Source organism: Atractosteus spatula, chromosome 4 (genome assembly GCF_055471065.1).
Source record: "Atractosteus spatula isolate fAtrSpa1 chromosome 4, fAtrSpa1.hap1, whole genome shotgun sequence".
In the NCBI taxonomy this organism is placed as follows: domain Eukaryota; kingdom Metazoa; phylum Chordata; class Actinopteri; order Semionotiformes; family Lepisosteidae; genus Atractosteus; species Atractosteus spatula.
In genome coordinates this window covers 35,066,774-35,086,281 of record NC_142709.1, presented here as the reverse complement: position 1 = coordinate 35,086,281, position 19,508 = coordinate 35,066,774, and the positions used below count along the sequence as shown (strand labels likewise).

The 19,508-nt window shown below is 38.0% G+C and overlaps 1 protein-coding gene across 5 annotated transcripts; it reads right to left on the bottom strand.

The window, feature by feature from the left end:
• Nucleotides 1–913: 913 nt before the first annotated feature.
• Nucleotides 914–17,653, bottom strand: LOC148836294 (interleukin-10 receptor subunit beta-like). 5 transcript variants are annotated; one of them, XM_088913128.1, is made up of 9 exons: nt 17,563–17,650; nt 16,029–16,206; nt 15,006–15,129; nt 13,297–13,481; nt 11,949–12,094; nt 11,320–11,470; nt 10,192–10,349; nt 6,067–6,247; nt 914–5,294 (listed from the first exon to the last, which is right to left on the bottom strand). In XM_088913128.1, the coding sequence occupies exons 2-8, from the start codon at nt 16,081–16,083 to the stop codon at nt 6,101–6,103; spliced, it is 966 nt and encodes a 321-aa protein (XP_088769254.1). In that variant the 5' UTR covers nt 16,084–16,206; nt 17,563–17,650; the 3' UTR covers nt 914–5,294; nt 6,067–6,100. The 5 variants fall into 5 exon arrangements, with proteins under 5 accessions (XP_088769254.1, XP_088769255.1, XP_088769250.1 ...); XM_088913129.1 differs by having other exon boundaries at nt 13,297–13,478; nt 16,029–16,163; nt 17,563–17,648; XM_088913124.1 differs by having other exon boundaries at nt 914–6,247; nt 17,563–17,653.
• Between the last annotated feature and the right edge of the window lie 1,855 nt (nt 17,654–19,508).

Here is a 19,508-nt window from a genome sequence, read left to right as displayed (position 1 = left end):
CTAGAAAATGTCTGCCATTGAAATACTGAGTTGACTCTACATCCTTATCCATAACTCGGAGACCGTTTCAGAGAACACGTCAGGGCTGTAAAGATTAAAGATCTCTCCAAGCCCATTGTTTCTCATTTCACCTCTGACGGCCACGACCACTCTAATCTCTCCGTCTGTGTTCTCAAAGACGGTTTTCCAAACTCATACATCAGAAAGACCACCGAAACTAAAATTATTCTGCAGCTAGGATCACACCTTCTCCCTTCCCTTAACGACAGACTACTGTTCTTTTAAATTTTCTCCATTCATTGGAAGTTTCATTTCACACCTCTCTGCACCCATTCTGACTTCACACCTCTTGATTGGCCTCTCTTTCTGTCCCCTGCTCCCGCCTCTCACTCCTCCTCCCTCCCAACCTTTGTTCTCCCGCTACTTTACCTTTGCCTACTGCCCTGTCTCTCTCACACCTGAAGAAGGCTCCACGGCCGAAACGTTGTGTTCTCTTTCTTCTTTTTTTCAGCATGGAATAAACCTATTACTTGTTCCTTTGCAGCCTACGCATGCTGACGCAGCTACCCACCTGAACTACTATCCTTATCCATATGCTGAATATTATTTTCCTTGCTTTAATCCATTTCGATACATGAAAATATAAATTCACACAGATAGAATTTATGCATAGGAACAAGTAAAGGTTAATTCCACCCTGAAACAGAAAAGGGAAAAAACTGCAATTTTCACACCTGAAGAAGGCCCAACAGCTGAAACATCTCGGTGGGGAATTGACCTTTAATTGTTCCTTTGCTACCAAGGTATGCTGATGCAGCTCACCACTCAGCATTTATGTGTGGCAGTTCTTCAGTAACAATAGTACAGTAAACATTTATTTTCACTCACATAGATTAAAACACAGAAAACAGCATTAATAGGCTATTGCACCCAAGAAAATATTTTTATTTGAAAAAGACACGGAAAAGTGTCCAAGTACCTCTCAGCTTCCCCTCAGTGCGATATCGAGTCACAGGGGTAAATGATTTTATCCAGAGAACTGTGATGGTGAGAGACAACCAAGTCCTGTCACAGAGTGGCCAGTAGGTTTTATAGGTACCCTAAACCATCAGATTATGAAACATTGTATGTTTGGTCCATTCTGCCCTGACCAACATTGATGCTTTAGACCTAGAAAAGAGCTTAAAGTAAATTTTGACTTTGTGGTCATAGTTACCATAGTTTATCATACTTATGGAATTCTTTATTGAGTGTATCCTCTTATTTTTGTAAATATAGGGATGGAAGAGACTTTTTTAATTTTTCAGATTACCATGGGATATGGTGGACTGGTATGTCCTGCAAGGATATCCTCCAAGGATATCCTCCTGTGTTTAATTTATTTGGAGCCACAGCACCAGCGAAAACTGTCCTGTGTAAAGGGCTCTGGAGTGTCTCACTCCAAATGCGGGCTAAGCTACCGCTCACATCGCTAACTTAATGTGAGCAGGATTCTTCAAGCAGTGGTGCGTAATGAGTCGAGATTTGTCTGGTTTTAAACTGTGGTGGTAGAAAAATTATTTTATACACATGCATCTTAACACACCCTTAGGATATTTTTAGTGTTTATTGTTGGTGTTTTGTACAAATTCCCTAACCTCAGACTGCTATTATAAAGGACAAATGCATTATATTATAAAAATATTAAATATGAACAGACACTCCATTTCCTGGTAGTATCATGACCTTGTACTTCTTTGCTTTACTGAATTCTAAGGTGCTCTGAATTACACAGTAGATGCTCCTTTAGATATTCTTCACTCTGTACATTTTTATATTTTATTATTTTCTGCTGGTCTCTAAGGACAATAAAAATAAAGTAGATTGTCAAAAAAGTCTTTGGTCTAAGCTACCACTGGACTGCTGGAAATTGGCGACCATGCAAGACAGGCTAGATGACAGTATTGTATAAGGCCAGAGCAGTTGGCAAGTATACATGTCTGAACAGTTTCACAAAGGGTAAGGTGTTAGACCAAAGTTTCAAAACCTTTACAGAGCTTTTAACCAGTTGGCTTGAATAACTAGTACTATTAGAAAACACAAAAGTACAGCTGTAAGTTAAAGCAGTCCTTCGTCCTTCTTACCACGCAGATAAAAGTGGCACGTCTGTAGCACTTGCATAGGCCTGTCTCTCAAATGAAGAGGGAGAGAGATATCCAAAAGGAAAAAAAAAACTTGCAAATGTTGTTTTAAAAACCCAAACAACAAATTCAGGAAGCAAGAGCAAACAGAAAGAAAACTGGAGTGCTCTTGATATTACAATTGCCCAAAATAACAGTATTCCCAAATGTTGCCAAGTTCCTCATATACTTCAAACTTAAAATAACTTCTTAGAGAACAAATATGTTTTCACAATAAGAAAGCATTTCACTAGGAAAAAAATAACTGAATACCGCACTGGGGAACCCTCATGCACAGCCGCAAGCTGCAGGTGACAAAAAGGCAACTAAATCAACATCAGTTTTAATAACATTATCTTCTTATTCATGGTCAACTTAATTTAATAATTAAATTTAATAGTCTTGGCCCAGAAACCCTATCATAAAACAATGAACTTGCAACAATATTTTATTGTCTGTGTGGCAGGAAAAAAACTCCTGGCTAGGCTATGAATGATAGATGATGATAGGATGGGTGTCACAAGATGAGCAGCACAACATATTAAAGGACAAAATATGTCAAGACCCCTAGCAACTTAATATGACTCAATTCTTTTCCCATCATTTTCATTCTGGATGGCAATTTTAAACAACCTTTGTGAAAAATAACAAAAACAATCCAAGATATTTAGAATTCTTTGTACACAACTAGATGGTATCTTTCTCTAATGTTGGCGTGACCACCAAAAGATGGCCTGTATGTCTTGCAAGAGCAAGATTAGAAAAAATAGTAATTGCTTAAAATTGCCCCCAGAATGAAATCAATTGAATCATAAATTATTCTTGTATCCTGAAAATGAAAGTATTTCTATTAATAGATCTGTGTAAAACCTAATAATAATACAGGAGTGTTCAGTGTTAATGTTAAAAAATTAACAGAAGATGTATAGTAAATAGCCTATCTCTGCTGGCATCATGTGATATTAGGGAAGCAAACACCAGCCCCATTTTTTCCCCCATATACAATAAACTTGCTTTCAATAAAGCCTGGAGCTAGAGTTGCAGCCCTGCCTTAAATCAGTACAACACTTTGAGACCAGACAGGCCTTACTTCAGGATGTGACGTTCAGGCCCTGGAGGGCTTGACGAGTTAGGTTTCTGTTCCACCCAAGCTCTGTTACGTAGTTAATCTTTTATTTAACTGCATAACTTTACAACTGTACTACATAACTAGGCTCTGAGGTGTTTTAGAGGTAACTGTGCTTAAATTGAAGGCCTTAAAATGATACATGTGTAATAAATAGGTTAATTGTCTACTAAGGATAGAACAAGAACCTGAAGACACTGGCTCTACAGGACCTAGTTCTGAGATCCCTGACTTATGTTAAGTGAAACAAATGACCATAACATACAGTGGATATCAAAGTATTCACTGCCTTGGACTTTTTCACATTTTACTGTTACAATATAGAATCATAATGGATATTTTGCCTTTGATTGGCACAAAACACTCTATAATGTCAAAGTGAAAACAAAGTTCTACAGATGCTCCTAAATTACTGTAATTATAAATATAAAACAGAAAATAAATGATTGCATAAGTATTCAACAAACTTCTTCAATAAAACCTATGACAATTTCTACCAAATATGCCTCTACAAAATAGTCTCAAAATCCTTAATAATCAATTATTTTCCATTTTATATTTATAATTAATTTAGGAGGATCTGTAGAATTGTGTTTTCATTTTGACATTAAAGAGTTTCCTGTCAACCAATAACAAAACCTCACAGTTAAATACATTATGATTCCATAACACACAATAAAATGTAAAAAAGTCCAAGAGGGTGAATACATTTGATAGCCACTGTAAACAGACTGGTATGAAATTATTTGGCTTGTGAACCAACACATCCTCCACTCAGATGATCCATACAGCTGATGCGCTACATATTGCACAATCTGTGCGAATTTGGAGAATGTGGTTATTTAGAAAAGTGGTCAAACGAAACACACACTAATAAAGGAAATAAGGGTAAATCCAAAATCTTCAAGATAAGGGTTCTTGCTTTTATCTCTAGTACTACATAGTTATCAAGTGTCAAATCAAGAAACTGCCAACTTTAGGTGATATTTTGTTTCACTTCAGAGGCACAGAGCCTCTTTTTAGGGATCCAGCCTGTTTCGAAAATGACCCAGATGACCCAGGGCCAGACGGCAACCTTAGCTGGTTATCTTACCCCCCTCTAACCACGATACAACATGCCAAAGATAATCAATTCACTCTCATACAAATCATACATGTTATTGCTACACTAGATATCCAAAAGCCTTTACATGTTGAAATATTTTTTTTCCAGTGTAGGTTTTGTACAGGACTTGAACTTCCCCAAAGCAGGTTTTTGCTTTCAGTTCCCCAGAAGGTTTATTGCAATTTCTCTCAATTTCAATTTTAAATCCCTTGTATGGCTCAAACAAAAGGTTCAACACACAAGCCTTCCTTTTGCATTACATTCCTAAAGTGCACCTGAGAAATAGGCCAGTCACACCTTGATCCCAGCTCAGTGTTTTAACTTAAAACATTTCACCCACAAAAACATACGTTTTAAATGTTCACACTCTAATTGTAAAATCAGCAATATAAAATGACAATAGTGCTTTAAAGTACAAGACACGACTTACAGTTACGTCAGTGTCTGTTTCAAAGTATGATTCTGAGTGTTTTTGTAAGAAAAACAAGTTACAAGGTATGTACAGAATTTCAGAATACTTTGTACTAAGGTACAATAAAAAATAAAACAAAAGGTAAAATACACTTAGCGATGTTTGAACATGGATATTCCTTGGTTTTCAAACAAAAAAAAAATCCATAATCTCTTGAATATAAGAAGAACTCCTGGTCAAGCTGATTGCTTCCAAAGTCTTGAAATAAAATTGTCTTGAAATATCACTCCTCACGTTAAAAAATTCCTCCTATATCAAGTTCTAGGTGCTTCTCCTCTTCAATTCAAATATCCAAATTGTTTGTAATCCAAATTAAGCCAAAGCAAAAAACAAGATGGCCCCCTCTTATTTTGTTAGATGTTAGCCCATAAGTCACATGAGAAAGACTAGAAACAAGAGAATCGTGTCTGCTCCATGTTGCTTATCTGGGTGCTGAAATCCAAATAAACACAAAATAATACAGAGACATTACTTGGAGTATCAAATTTGTACCTCGGTTTAATTATCCACATCTCTTAAGATTTTAAGACGTTCTAGGTTTAGTGTCTCTTCCTGTAACACTGAAGGTAGAACGTGCTTGGAACATTGGAGCCTCCTTTATTTCCCACTGACTGACATCCTTGTTTAGCAAAAACACTTGGACAGACTTTTCCTGATATTCCTCACATGCTACCATATCAAAAACCTGTATCCTGTAAAATTGTTTTTCCATTTTCCCTTGTGTTCATCATACCAAAGGCACATGCCATTTTACTTACATTCTTTTAGTGTCCCAGCTTGGACAAAACTGGCACGAAAACCCACCAGTCCATATTACTGCAAGTGCTACCATGATGACATAAGTAATAGCTTAGTCAAAGTGAGAGAAGAAAGGGATGAACTCAATGGCAGTTGAGTTTACCAGCATGTCTTTACAAAATTATTGACTCCTCTGGTATGCTGAAAAACCTTTATGACTCATTCTTTTGTTTTTAATATGTTGATGTTAATAAATCTGCCATTATCCCAGAACCAGGGAGGCCTTCTTATAAAGGAAAGCAGCTGAAGGTTATGAGGGGTTTGTAATGTTATGTGCACTCCACAAAGAGCTAATGTTGGTCAAGTTGGTAAAGAAGATTCACATCCAAGTTTTGCCATAGTGTGCCAGTGGTGTTCATTATTGAAGCACACCAGCACCCAATGTCGTAAAGTCTCTTCTGCTTACCTCCCTCAGCGTCTTAAGTAATAGCAATTCTAATCTATTTGCCCTCATAATCAGGATAGCTTGGAGCAGGAGGATTTTCAGTACTGTCTTCCAAAAGAACTGTTATTGTGTCACATGGCTCTTCACGGCTATAGCTGCTTAATGGCATCTCGCAGAATTCATAGCTTGGCTCTGCAAGGAACTGTACAGAGAGACAGAAGAGAGAACAACAGGGTGATTTGAAGTTGCTGCACTCCCACAAATTACATTTACTTGAATGAAACTTTAATTTTGCACAGAGTAATAAATACCAAAGTTCTAAAAGTACACCTCAAAGGAAAGCTGACACCAGGCTTGCTTCCCTGATTGTCATGAGTATGTGCTTGGCTGTATATACACTGATGGAAAAAAGAAACGCAACAGCTTCTCCTCCACACTCTGGCCATCCCGTCTGTGTGGAACAGGCTGAGGAGTGACTCATCCGTGAAGAGGACCTGATGCCACTGCTGACAAGTCCATTGCAGCCTCTGTCTGGCCCAAGCCAGTCGGGTGTGATGTCTAGGAGGTGTGAGCAGAGGGCCTCTGACAGGACGTCTTGCTCTAAGGCCAGCAGCATGGAGCCTCACTGTCTTGTCACTGATGTGGACATTGTGTCTGCTGGCAGTTTCAGCAGCAGTATGGGTGGCAGATCTGAAACGATCTCTCAGCTGGACCAGTCTGATGTGTCGGTCCTGCTCTGGTGTGGTCACTCGAGGGGGACCAGATCTTGGAGGGTCATCTGTGTTGCTGGTCTGCTGACATCTTCTTTTCAGTCGGGACACAGTGGAGCGGCTTACTCCACAGAGTCTGGCAACACTGGGACATGACATGCCTGCCTGCAGCATGCCAATGGCCCTCTCCCTTGCTTCTGGTGACATTTGTGGCATTATGAAACGCACAGAAAACTGACTAAGTGTGGCCTTTTTCTTGCAGTGTGATTGGCAAGTTGCAATGCCTCACTGCACAAGTTATATTGCTGGTCAGAGGGCTTAAAACAAAATGACAACTTTTTGTGAAAGTACATAAACTATAACTATAGTACTCTCATTCCAGAAATGTTGCTTTTCTTTTTTCCATCAGTATATACAAGTGTGTGTGTAAATAAGGTCTGTTGAACAGGGGAATCCCACAGGGCACAGTGTAGGCAAGGACTGGCCTTTCCAGAGGGGGTTTTCAGAACCCATTAGAACAATCTGTATTGGAAACTGAAAGCTGAAAGCTTTGGAAAGACCCCCCACTACTGAAGGATATACAGACATCTTTAGCAAAGCTAAATAGGCTCGTAGCCTCCTGATATATAAAATCTTCCCTCATTGATTTTTTAAAATAGCAAAACAAAACTTCTCTTAATTAAATGCTTCCTTGGCCAGCCTTATGCGTTAGGCTTAATGTATCCTTCATTTAAATTAGTTTCTTAATTATATTTAACTGTTCTCCTACCCAGCCTTGATTTACAGGATTTGTTAGTATTCTATGTATTGTGGCCAGGACAGTCTGTTTTTATTGTTAACAAGGCACTGCTCTCTAAAGGACTTTCAACATGTTACTACTGCAAGATAAATGAAATGTTACGTACACTAATAGAATATTGTTTTTAATTTTGCAATTAAAGAAAGACCAGTTGTTTAAATCCTAGACACCTGGCAAAACCCAGGATGTCAAAGTTTAGGTATACTGTCTTAAGCTATTAAATTTTAATGCACTGTATCCTAGTGTTTCTCAACTTTCTGCATCTCACAGCCCACAATTATTTGATACACAATTAAAGGGCACATTTAGTCATTTGTGATTGGGATCAAATGCATCAATACCATTTACTTCCTGTTAATAATAATTATTAATAATTACTTATATGTGTTTATAAGCGCTGTTCAATTGATATTTCATAGTACTTTACATACAGAAACTGCTTAACCTATCAAAATAAAGAGTGTCTTTAAGGAAGCCAGACTGTACAAGCCAAATAACATTTAACCACGATCTTAGTGTTGTTACCCCAACTCTTATGAATTTGCCATTTCCGTTTGGTGCAGCATAACAACACTAAGCATTTTTGTTCAGCAGCAGAACAAGAATGATTTTTAGTTTGCTGGAAATCTTTGCCCAAACGAAATGTTCATGTTCCTTGCCGTATTCTACAGTGGCATTCTGTTATGTATTTGTACATAATCACATAAGATTATAATTCCTCTCATGACTGCACACAGATCTCTCAGGACACCTTAGTGCTGATCTAGCTGAAGTGATCCACAAATGAACCACTGTTGATCGGGATCAAATGCTCCAGAAATGGCACATGCAATGATGTGAAAAAGTACACCCTTTTCACATCAATTAACATCAATTAATAGAATAACAATTCTATTATTTTACATATTAACTCCACTTTGGTCTCATCTGTCAATAGGAAATTTTTCCATAGGTCTTGTGGTTTATTCAGGTGGTGATTTGCAAACCTAAGACGTGCAGTAATATTATTTTTGGAGAAAAGGGGCTTCCTCCTAGTTAACCTTCCTCGAAAACCCTTCTGTTCCTATTCAGTCTTTTCCTAAAGGAAGAATCATGAACTCTAATGTTTACCATATTTACAGAGCCCTGCAGATCCCTGAAAGTAGCTTTGGGATTTTCTGCAATCTCTAGGAGCATCAGACAATCTGATTTTGGGATGAATTTGCTGGGTCACCCACTCCTAGGTACTGTAGATTGGTAACCACTTTGAACCTTCTACATTTGTAAAATCTTTCTCACTGTGGAATGATGGACTTCATATTGTTTAGAAATGGCTTTATAACTCTTACCAGGCTGATGAACAGCAACGATCCTTTCTCCAAGACCGTCGCTGATATTTTTTTACCTAGGCATGATGTGTTACTACAAAGCTATGAAAGTACACCTCAACTTTTATAGGTACAAACCTAAATGCTCCAGACCAAACTGACAAAGATTCTGATTTTATACACTACCTCATGATCAACTAAGCAGGTGCACTTGTTTAGTAGCACCTAATGCTAATTACCTTCTTAAAAGATATGGAAGCAGCAAGAATGCACTTACTTTACATGAGTTATTTGTCATGAGGTTAGCTTTATTTACTGTTATGACTTGGTGAATGCTAGGTGAAGGTCAGTTACATCTAAATAAGTAAAACCACTGAATTTTAAGAGGATGTAGTTTCTATTTCACATTGTGCGTTGTGAAAGAAATGTATTTCTAATATAGTATTATGATATGCCACTGTATATACATTAAACATAACATACAAGAATATATGTGTAGGCACATCTGGCTTTAGAAATTTTTAAAAAGTCTGAGCCCATAATAGTCTGTTAAATTTTTCCTATTGATAACTTATGACTTATGTAACCACACTCAGAACTAAGAAACATCAGTAACCTCTGGAGCTAAAATTAGTTTTTAAAATCTGCAGGTGTCATTGTAAACGTATATGAACACATTCCAATATTCAGTATGAATGGCAGTGACCAGAACACTACTTTGATAACTATCAAAATAAATACTTCTTTTGGAATGTAAACCTTTATCTTAGGTGGGCAGCTGTGTCAGCATGCATAGGCTGCAAAGGAACAAGTAATAGGTTTATTCCATGCTGAAAAAAAGAAGCAAGGAACCACAACGTTTTGGCCGTGGAGCCTTCTTCAGGTGTCACACCTGAAGAAGGCTCCACGGCCGAAACGTTGTGTTTTCTTGCTTCTTTTTTTCAGCATGGAATAAACCTATTACTTGTTCCTTTGCAGCCTACGCATACTGACCCAGCTACCCACCTGAGCTACTTTATCTTATATGACAGGATTGCGGGTCAAACACATTAAAATGTTTAAACTGTACACTCACAAAAACATTCCCGAAAATAGGCAAAAATATTAGAAACACAGTTTAACTAGAGACACTGCTACTCTTAGCCAAACATATCAGAAGGACAGAAGGGTCTAGGCTCTTCCAGTACCTTGTGAATTCATTATATTATGGTCAGCCAGTATGCACTGCAAAGCACCTGTGCCATATGTCTCCTCCTAGAATTTCAGATGTTACATCCATGGTGTGAGAGTCATTTTTGTAATGTAGTGATGCAGGAAGAATGGCCTGTACCTGTTGAATATGATCTGGAACCTCCCAGACTGGTAGCAGAAGGTGCTTGATGTGTCCATAGTTTTTCTTCACAAGGAATAAACATCCAATCACCATTGCAATGACCCCAATTGGAATCAGAATTGAGATCACAAGTAGCTTTATGGATTTTGTCTCCTCTAAAGGTAGGAAGAGAAAGGAGTAATTAATGTCTGGTTCAATGCAGGTGACTTTTAACCTTCCAATATTTCTTTTCAAGTAACAATGGTTATTGAATGATACATTTTGAGATTTCCTCAGTTCAAATCCTCCAAGGATACAATGATTTCTGGTTTTCAATACACTACATTGATTTATTTCTATATTCACTTTATAACAATTAGTAATATATGGGATCAGTTATTTAATTAAAACCTTAAGGTAAACTAATGACCAGAATCCCTCCAAGGACCACAGCTCAGGATGGGACAGCTGTTAAATTACAGAAAGGAGTGTGAGGCTTATCACAAGTACTACAGATATCAAAGTGTCCTACTGGACGGGAGAATGCGACCCCTGATCTTCTGCCTACCCTGCATTGAGGACATTTAGGGACATAAAGTGACAACAGAACTATGAAAATGAACAAAATGTAAGCAAATATTTGCCTCTGATTCAATGAAAAACAAATTCTACTAAACAAAATGAAACAAATGATGAAAAGTACAGTACTGCTTCTTCCAATCTCAGTCAATGAGTATCCTCTCTTAGACTGAGAGTTTGAATTGAGTGTCACATTGACCAAACTGTAAACACAGCCGTAAATTGAAACACTGAAGGAACGCAAATATACCCTGAAACGTTGATCCACCTCATGTATGAATTTGAGTCACAGTCTGAAAGTGGTTTCTTCTGATAACTTCTGCTCTAAACGTCCAGAGGGATCAAATGTAATGTCTTTCTCTACAACCTTGATTACAGTTGTTGAAAGATCTTTTTAACTTGCAAAACAGGATATGCAATTTATGCAACTACAATGACAAAAGAAACCAAAATATATTTAACGGTAAGGCATGCTTGATGAACAACGGGAAAAAAGTGTGTAAACCTCCTACTGGAAGATGATCCCATTTAAAAAGTAACAGTAACAGCAAGAAAACAAGGACTTACCGTCTTCAAGGATGTCTGTACATTCTTTTTTTGGAACAGTCTTTAGCTCAGTAAACTTAGAAATCACAATAGACACATTAACACAGTATCTTGTCCAAGGAACAAGGTCTTCAAAGAGAATTGGAGACTTCTGAAGGCGAAAACCAACTTTCTATAGAGTCAAAATAATCAACCAATTACTACAGACCAATTCATATTTTACAAGATGTACTACATAAAGGTAAAATAAGCCTGATTAAACTTTGACTAAATACACTTTTCTCAAGGATTCTACCAGTATAAACCTTTGCAAAATTATCTAGCTGAAAGTAGACAAGACTTGAGCACATATTTAAAATGTACCAACAGAAAATAGATATTCAGGCACAGCCAAAACAGCTGGCACAGTTTTCATTTCAAACAGTTACACACTAATTTGACTAGTTTTAAATATTCATTTGAACTTATTTATAGCTTATTGATTACTTATTGAGCTCACTTAATCATCCTACTGAATAGTCATGTAGATTCCCAATGAATTAAATGAGGTCACACAGTTAACAATCTAGTATTCCCTATGCCCTCCTAATCACTTTTTCAGAAATTTAGCACAGCGGAGATTCAAAACATAAGTCCATCCTATAAGTCACCTTCATCGGGTCATCTTTCTTGAAACTGACAACACTGTATTTCAGATGGTCTTTGTACTCATTCTTAAGTGAAGGAGGTACAGATGCTACAACAGTCATAGCACGTTTTCCAGGGATGAGATTGACATTGGGTGGCCCAATCACAGCTGTGGGAGGAGAAAAACAAACTTAGTACATCAGTATCTTATATATCTTAAGCTCTACTGAGAGAAACTTTGACATCTGTACATATATATATATCAGTTTTGTAAGACAAATATCTTTACTTTGCCCACATATCCACAAAATAAATGTTTACCAAGAATTTACAAGAACCGTAAAGATCCCATCATCAACCTTTCCTTAATGCAAAAGATCTCAGCGATAAACTTTGAAGATCCCAATACTGGACCAGCAGGTCACAAATAATGATTCCAAACATGTACAAGAAAGTGAGCAGCGGTAATATTAGTTCTAATTCAGCAGCTGCCTAGAAGTGAAAAATGATTTCTAACTAGACTTTGCATAAAGTCTTTATGCAAAATTTGAATGAAACACCATATTATTGATACTCCAAAATGTATGTCTTCACTGACTATTCCTTTTTTCTGATATAGAAGAGAATATACAGTACTACAAGTGAACCAGCAAAAATAGGTGTAAGTACAATAGGTACATCTTACAGCCTACAAGAACAAAGAAAGCTGAGAGTGCACAGAGAATATTAGACAGCAACTGAAAAATAACCTTTTTACAGTGTAGTAAAGCCAGAAGTTCATAAAAACATGACATGAAAGGGCTTCTACATTTGCAAATTATCACTTCAAGTTAACCTTTCACAGAACAATAGTTTCACAGTTTCAATCGCAGGGTTCCGAACTCCAATTCCCATGGGTTGTAGGGTTTTTGATCTCATTAAATTGGAAGTGTTGAATTGGTCTAGTGTTATGCTCAGTTGTAGATATGCTTTCTCAACCTCAGTCCAGGAAGTGCTGCAAACTCCTTAACCCTCACATCACTTCCTTGGCCTAATTACATGAACTTGATTAACTTGGAAAAAATAACAATTCTATCCAGGCTTCACCTACCTGTACAAGATCTTGTGCCTTAAAACCAAGTGCATGTTTTAAAGCATCAAATCAATAAGAAGAATTTTATATTTGAGCAGTAGAATCAATCTGCCATCTCAGCACAATGACAAATTACAACAAATGCCAGAGAACATACAGTAGCTGCACTACAGGAACTCAACCTATAATTTCAGCTTCGCTACAAGGGGCAAAGGAACCAATAACAGGGAAGACAACACCACATCATTTGCAATGAGATGCAAAAATTATTAAGGTTGAGTACAGAAAAAGGTTCATACTTTCATTCAAAGCACAGAATGACTTTGTTTCACTCCAGGAAGAGAAGTCAGTGCCACTTTCCGCTCGTACACGCAGGTTTACTGTGAATGAGGCCCTGATGGCAGACCAGAAGTTGCACTCTGTCTTGTTTGTTGCATTGCATGTTTCAATATCTGTCCAGCTCCTTTTGTTATCATGTGAACTGCTGAACAAAAGGGAGAACAAGCATGAGTGCATGGGGCACAGACCTAGGACTGATACTGAGTGGCTCAACTGTTTCTGAGGTTTTTGGCAAGGGTGTCCTTTTTTATTGCATGATCAGTGTATTAGGATATAAGCTTAATATTAACATTCAAAATAGTACATTGTTAGTAAATGAGTTGACCCAGGCAGACGTTTCCTCACATATAATAAGTGTAAAGTAAGTTTAATTTGGACTGACAAAAGAAGTCACATAAAGGGTTTGGGTGTCTGGAACACGTTACCCAGCCAGGTCGTTTACATTCCATTCCATTGATTGGAATTACATTTGTAATTGGGTTAAAATGGAATTAGATTTGTAGAATAGTCACTGTTTCAATAATGTTTTTAAAGTTGTAAATACATATGCCTATACAGTGTAACAAGAATTAATTTAGCAAATAAAAAGTAAACATACAATAATCAGTAATGTACGAATCAGTAGCATCTGTCCAATCTTTGAAAAATCCCAACAGTTTTATAAATATACAAAATGAAAGGTAAACATTATTTTGAACAAATTCATTTGCCTTAACTGCTTTACATTTTAATATGTTTTACCCTACTAGAAAGTATATTTATAGCTAAGACACTTCATGAAATTAAACATTGCTCTAAAGCATTTATTTTCAAAATATTTACAGTCTATGCACAGTGTGAATAAACTATTTTTTAGATATCATACTGATGATATCTACAAAGGGTGGCACATAGGGTGCCATTTTGACACAGTGGTTAGCATTGCTGCCTCGCAAAAACTGGGGCTCTGGGTCAATTCTAGACCTGGGATGCTCTCTGTGTGGAGTCTGTGGGTTTCCTCAGGATGTACCCATTTCCTCCCACAGTCCAAAGACATACATACTGGTAGGTTTAGTGGCTTCTAGGAGAACTGGCCCTGGGGTGAGAGTGTCTGTGTGTGCCCTGTGATAGACTGGAGTCCCACCCAGGGCGTACCCAGTCTTGGGCCCGTAGCCTACCAAGGTAGGCTCTGGCTCCCCTGCGAATCTGAATTGCATGATGTGGTTACAAAATGGATGTATAGATAAGACTGATATACGTAATACTCAAATTCAGATGTTTTTTCACATCTTCATCAAACTTGATAACATGACTGGACAGTACATGTCTCAGAGGATTCATAGGAACCAGTGTTTTACCAATAAACCAAAGAACTTGAACTGAGAAATGGATTCACAACAGACATTTTATTTGGACAGTAAGTACTTCAGTTCTCACTTCCTTTTCTAATACAGAATGGGATTTGGAAAAGGTATTTAAATAAAATATTAAAGTTGTAGGTCGTATGTTGAAAAATCCACTAGTGTTTACTGATGTCTCTACTCATAGACAGGTATTGTGTTAATCATTTTACAAAACAATTTCTAATGGTAAAGTAATCAGAGAAAGGTACTATATATTTAGTAAGATATCACACAAAAGTTAAAGAGTTATATCAGTTTTAAAACACGTTTTAAGACTCCTTACTTACAGCTTGTACTGCACTCTGTAATGGACTGTCCAATTTTCAGCAGTGACTGGGCTCCAGTACAGAATGCTCAACAGGTTTTTTGATATGATGGTAACGTTAGCAGGTGCCACCAACACCGAAAGGCCTTTTAAAGGAAAATATATCAGGACTTCATGCCATAAATATCACGAAAAATATCACATGAAAACAAGACTACTGAAAAAAACACTTTATATTTCTTTAAAATCTACTTTATATTCAGATCCATTTTTGTCTTATAAAGAGACAGGTTTGTAATTTTAATCCTGCAGTGATTTTCAGGCTGAAGGTCTGAGTACTCTGCATTGAGGACAAAGGTCCTCTAAAATTTTAATTGTTGGTAAACAGTTCATAGCAGCAAACTTTCTATAGCTGTTTTTAGCTCTACCTTACATTAATGGGACTAGTTTGCTTACCATTCTAGGTATCTATGAGAGTTATAAAGTATGTTTTAAATCCAGGTTTCAATGCTTGTTATCCTTACTGCTGTGATTGAAAACACAAACCATAAGGAAATATGATGACCTAAAAATATTAGAAACTTCTATTTTAATTTATTTTAGATTAACGCAGGTCAGCTAAAACAGAACTGAATCTTTCTAACCCAGAATACACTGGGCCTGATTATTCTAGTGTCTAGTGTCCAAATCTCAAAAGGCATTTAGCAAGGTCTAAATCATTAGTAATTACCTTAACGTGAAATAAATTACTTTTTTCAAACACAATAGCTTCTTTCGTGTACAGTTTCGCATAAGTTTAACTTATACTCGTTTTTTGCATTGTGAAATTCACATAATAAACTGTCACCTGAATTTCCCGTTTCTGACCCGAACACTTACATTACTTGTGGACTACAAATGAATTTCGAGATCCCTGGGTGTTTATTCAGCCTGTGGATGTTAATCACACGAAGAGTTTATCTCAACAGCGTCACATTACATACATGAACCGGACAGTTCGAGACTCACTAGGACTGAGCTACACCAAACAAGACAACAATCTTACCTCTATGGATCACTTGGCAAACAAACATCAGCGTTAAAACGTGTTTCAAATCCATTTTTCATTCTTTGCTCAACGGTAATTATTTTCCTGGATCTCCATCTTGATTCTTTCATCACTTCCAGCGCCAGTCTCCTCCTATCCACGAAGTGTCATTTATTATTAACCCCTGAGAGTCTTTCTACGGGTGACACGAAATCAGCAGTGTAATACAATAGGTCCTTTTTGCTTTAGAGATACGTTGTCAGATTAAAAACAGGAAAGAAAGTGCTGACGTGCTTTAGCGTCTGATCTTTGCTCTCACTTGTATTTTCAAAAACAGTTTGGGTATTTCTTGACACCATTAATGCTCTCATTTCACGGGAAGAAAATCCCTGAATCATATCAGTAGTTTATAAAAATAATTATCGGGTAACTACATGACACAAATCCAAAAGTAACTTCGAAAAATATTTTTAAGAAGTATCAAATCTATCTGTAGTTACGTTAACTATGTTTATTTTTAGTCTGGTGTAGAGTAAGGCACTATGTTTCAAATCGTGTTAATCTGTTGTTACTCTCGCAGTACCATGTGTTCGTAAATACAGCGGTTTGCTGTGAGGTTATTTCCACAGTTCACAAATCGATGCTGGTGTGGTTTCAGTGGAGAAAGTGTGAGAATGGCACGACCAAAATAGAAAGAACAACAGATTTAAAACCAAATGTATTTTACAGGTATTAACAAATTCGGTAAGGTTTAGTTGCAGTTTCTTTTTACAAGAAATTATAGTTTTGAAATGATTTTGATAGTTTTTGCAAATTAAAAAAATTACTAAGATAATATCTTTAATTAAATGTAACGTGTAAAAAGTTAAAACATTACAGTGGAAAACTACTGTAAATCAAGTAGCTATTATACCAATATATTGCTTCAAGTACTTTCATTATTGGTCTCAGAAAAAACAGCAAGTGATTTAAATAAATAAAATTGATTTATTGTGAAATCAGTCTTGTTTTGTGAAATACTTTTGTTATAAACCTACCAGATTTTGAAGCTTTACTGTGTTCACATTTCGGCGGTAACGTGTAAGTAAAGAAAACTGGCATTCGTAATGGATCTAACTTATAGTCATAAATATCTAGAACCTTTCGTGGTTTACTTTAAACACTAAATAAAATGCGTTTATTACGGTATCAACTCTAAAAAAGCGAAGATCCGTTTTTTTACTGACGTCAAAAACAATAGCCAAAATATATCCTAAAGGCTTTAAAATTCCCAAAGCGTTTTATTAAAAACAAAGGTCATCGCTTCCGCATGGTAAACTTAAATTGATGAAATTATGAGTTTTCCTATCTAATTTATATACTGGTACATAGAAGCAACCAGTTATACAAGTTTTACAAATGATAACGTCACCATACCTTGTTGTCCCTTGAAAGGCAAAAGGAGGCCTTCCGCGTTAAAAGTTAAGATTTTATAGTGCATCCTCGCACAGAAAAATAAACTCCATGCCTTTATCTCTTGCATCAATGTCTCTCTGGAAACAAAATAAATTACCTTGTGTTTTGCTTCAAGGTTTGTTGCTGCTTCCCGAGCCTCAACAAAGCCACTGCTTCCTGCTCTCTTCTGTGCAGTCCAGCACTGCGATGATCAGTTTTAGTATCGCACATGCCTGAAGCCTCACTTTTTTCCCCCTAGCTAGGTGCGGTAAACTCCTACACGTGAGCTACTTCGTTTTTTTACATTTTTTGTTTCATATACATTCACGTTATTGTTCATTCGCAACTCCTGTTACCTCTTCAGCAGACTCTCAGACTGATAAGACAGAATGGATCAGAGGTACTTTTTTTAACCAAATAAACTTTGTTTCACAATAAACCTCTTACAGTAAGTACACACTCTAACAAGTAATGCAATCTCTACTATATTACAAACGTTCTTAGAAGGGCCATGCAAGTGGATGCTGGGGCTGGATTTGCACAATAAGAATCCCTCCAAGCCCTACCAATTGCTGTTGTCCAAGCCTTTCCCCTGTACCAGCTCTGAAACTGCAGTTCTCCAGTCCTCTTCAACAGCTCAAAGGAACAGGGTTTTCCTCCTTAGTCCCTGTACAGGTCTCTTTCACCATTGAGAAGCACTATTTGGCAACGTCACACTTCATCCTCCCTCTGAAGTTGGCAAGGATCCTCTTCTCTAGCTCCCTCGCTCACTCCATGTTGTGTTGGATGGCAGTGTTCCTCACATTCCACAGTCCTTGTTTTATTAGGGACACCAGCAGCCAAAGCAAGTACTGTGTCCCTCTGTCCAATCCGGTTGGTGCCAGTTGCCTAGTGTTGTCAATTCTGCTCCACACCGCTTTGCAAAGGGACAGCTCCAGAACACGTCCTCCTGCGTCTCCTCAACAAAACACGCGTCCAGGGGGCAATGCAGGTTCCTGGTGAATGAGAGTCTGTAGAGGACCTCTCTGGTCACCAGCTTCTGGTGCACTGCCATCCAGTTGACGTCCTTTAACTTGTTGTCAAGTTCCTTTGGCTGTGTCCTTTCCCAGACTTGTCTGGGAACCCGCAGCCACTCTCCAGCCAGTTGCCCTCTCACCTCCTTGTACTCAGCGTGGGTGCAGGTCTCTGGTCACTTTTCTGCTTTGGGCCCAGTGTTTGTCCACTGGACCAGGTGCCTCATTGGTATGAGAATCACAGCCTGACAAAGTACTAATAATGGCTGATCAGTTCCCGCTGCGCCCGACAGAGGCTGCAGAAGAAGATGTTGTCAAGTTTTAGGGGGCAATGCGGCATGTCTATCCCCCATTCATCGACCAGCAGACACATCTGATTTCTTGTGATGTACCCGTGCCTGCCTCCCCAGCCGAACTTGAAGACCATCCCTTGCAGCGCTCATCTGAGTCTAGCCAGCAGTGGGTACACCACAGCCAGGTAAACCAAATCAGGCAGGATGTCTGCTTTCAACACCATCATTTTCCCTGTAAGTGACAGTGATCGCATCTTCCACAGACACAGCTTCGTATTTACCTTGGCGATGCTCTCGGTCCAGTTTATGGTCTCGTTGTCCTGGCTCTGGAAAGAAACCTCCAGTATCTCAAGGGGCTCTGTGCAGACCTTGAGACCTTCCGGCGCCGTATTACATGTCCTTCCAGGGTTCAAAGAACTTGAGTTTGCTCTTTCGGCGGTTGAGCTTCCATCCCTAGGACCTGGAATATTGTTTCATGACCTATTTCTTCAACCCCCTGTCTGAGCTCAGGAAAAGCGTCGAGTCATCTGCGTACTGGGAGATCTTGAGGGCTTCCCCCGTACCTCACAGTATTGCCAGGCCATCGATGACAGGGTCCTGTCTCACAGCATCTGCCAATAACTCTGTAAAGAGAACATCCTTGTCATACTCCGGATTCCTGGGGAATAAAATCCCCCAGATGTCCGTTCACGTTGACACTGATGGCTCTGTAAAGAGAACATCCTTGTCATACTCCGGATTCCTGGGGAATAAAATCC

Coding starts and splice junctions, on each gene's coding strand:
- LOC148836294 (XM_088913124.1), bottom strand. CDS start 16,083: ATGGATTTGAAACACGTTTTAACGCTGATGTTTGTTTGCCAAGTGATC. Junction 11,471..11,948: donor AGAAAGATGACCCGATGAAG/GTGACTTATAGG, acceptor TTGACTCTATAG/AAAGTTGGTTTTCGCCTTCA. Junction 10,350..11,319: donor TACAGACATCCTTGAAGACG/GTAAGTCCTTGT, acceptor TCCTACCTTTAG/AGGAGACAAAATCCATAAAG.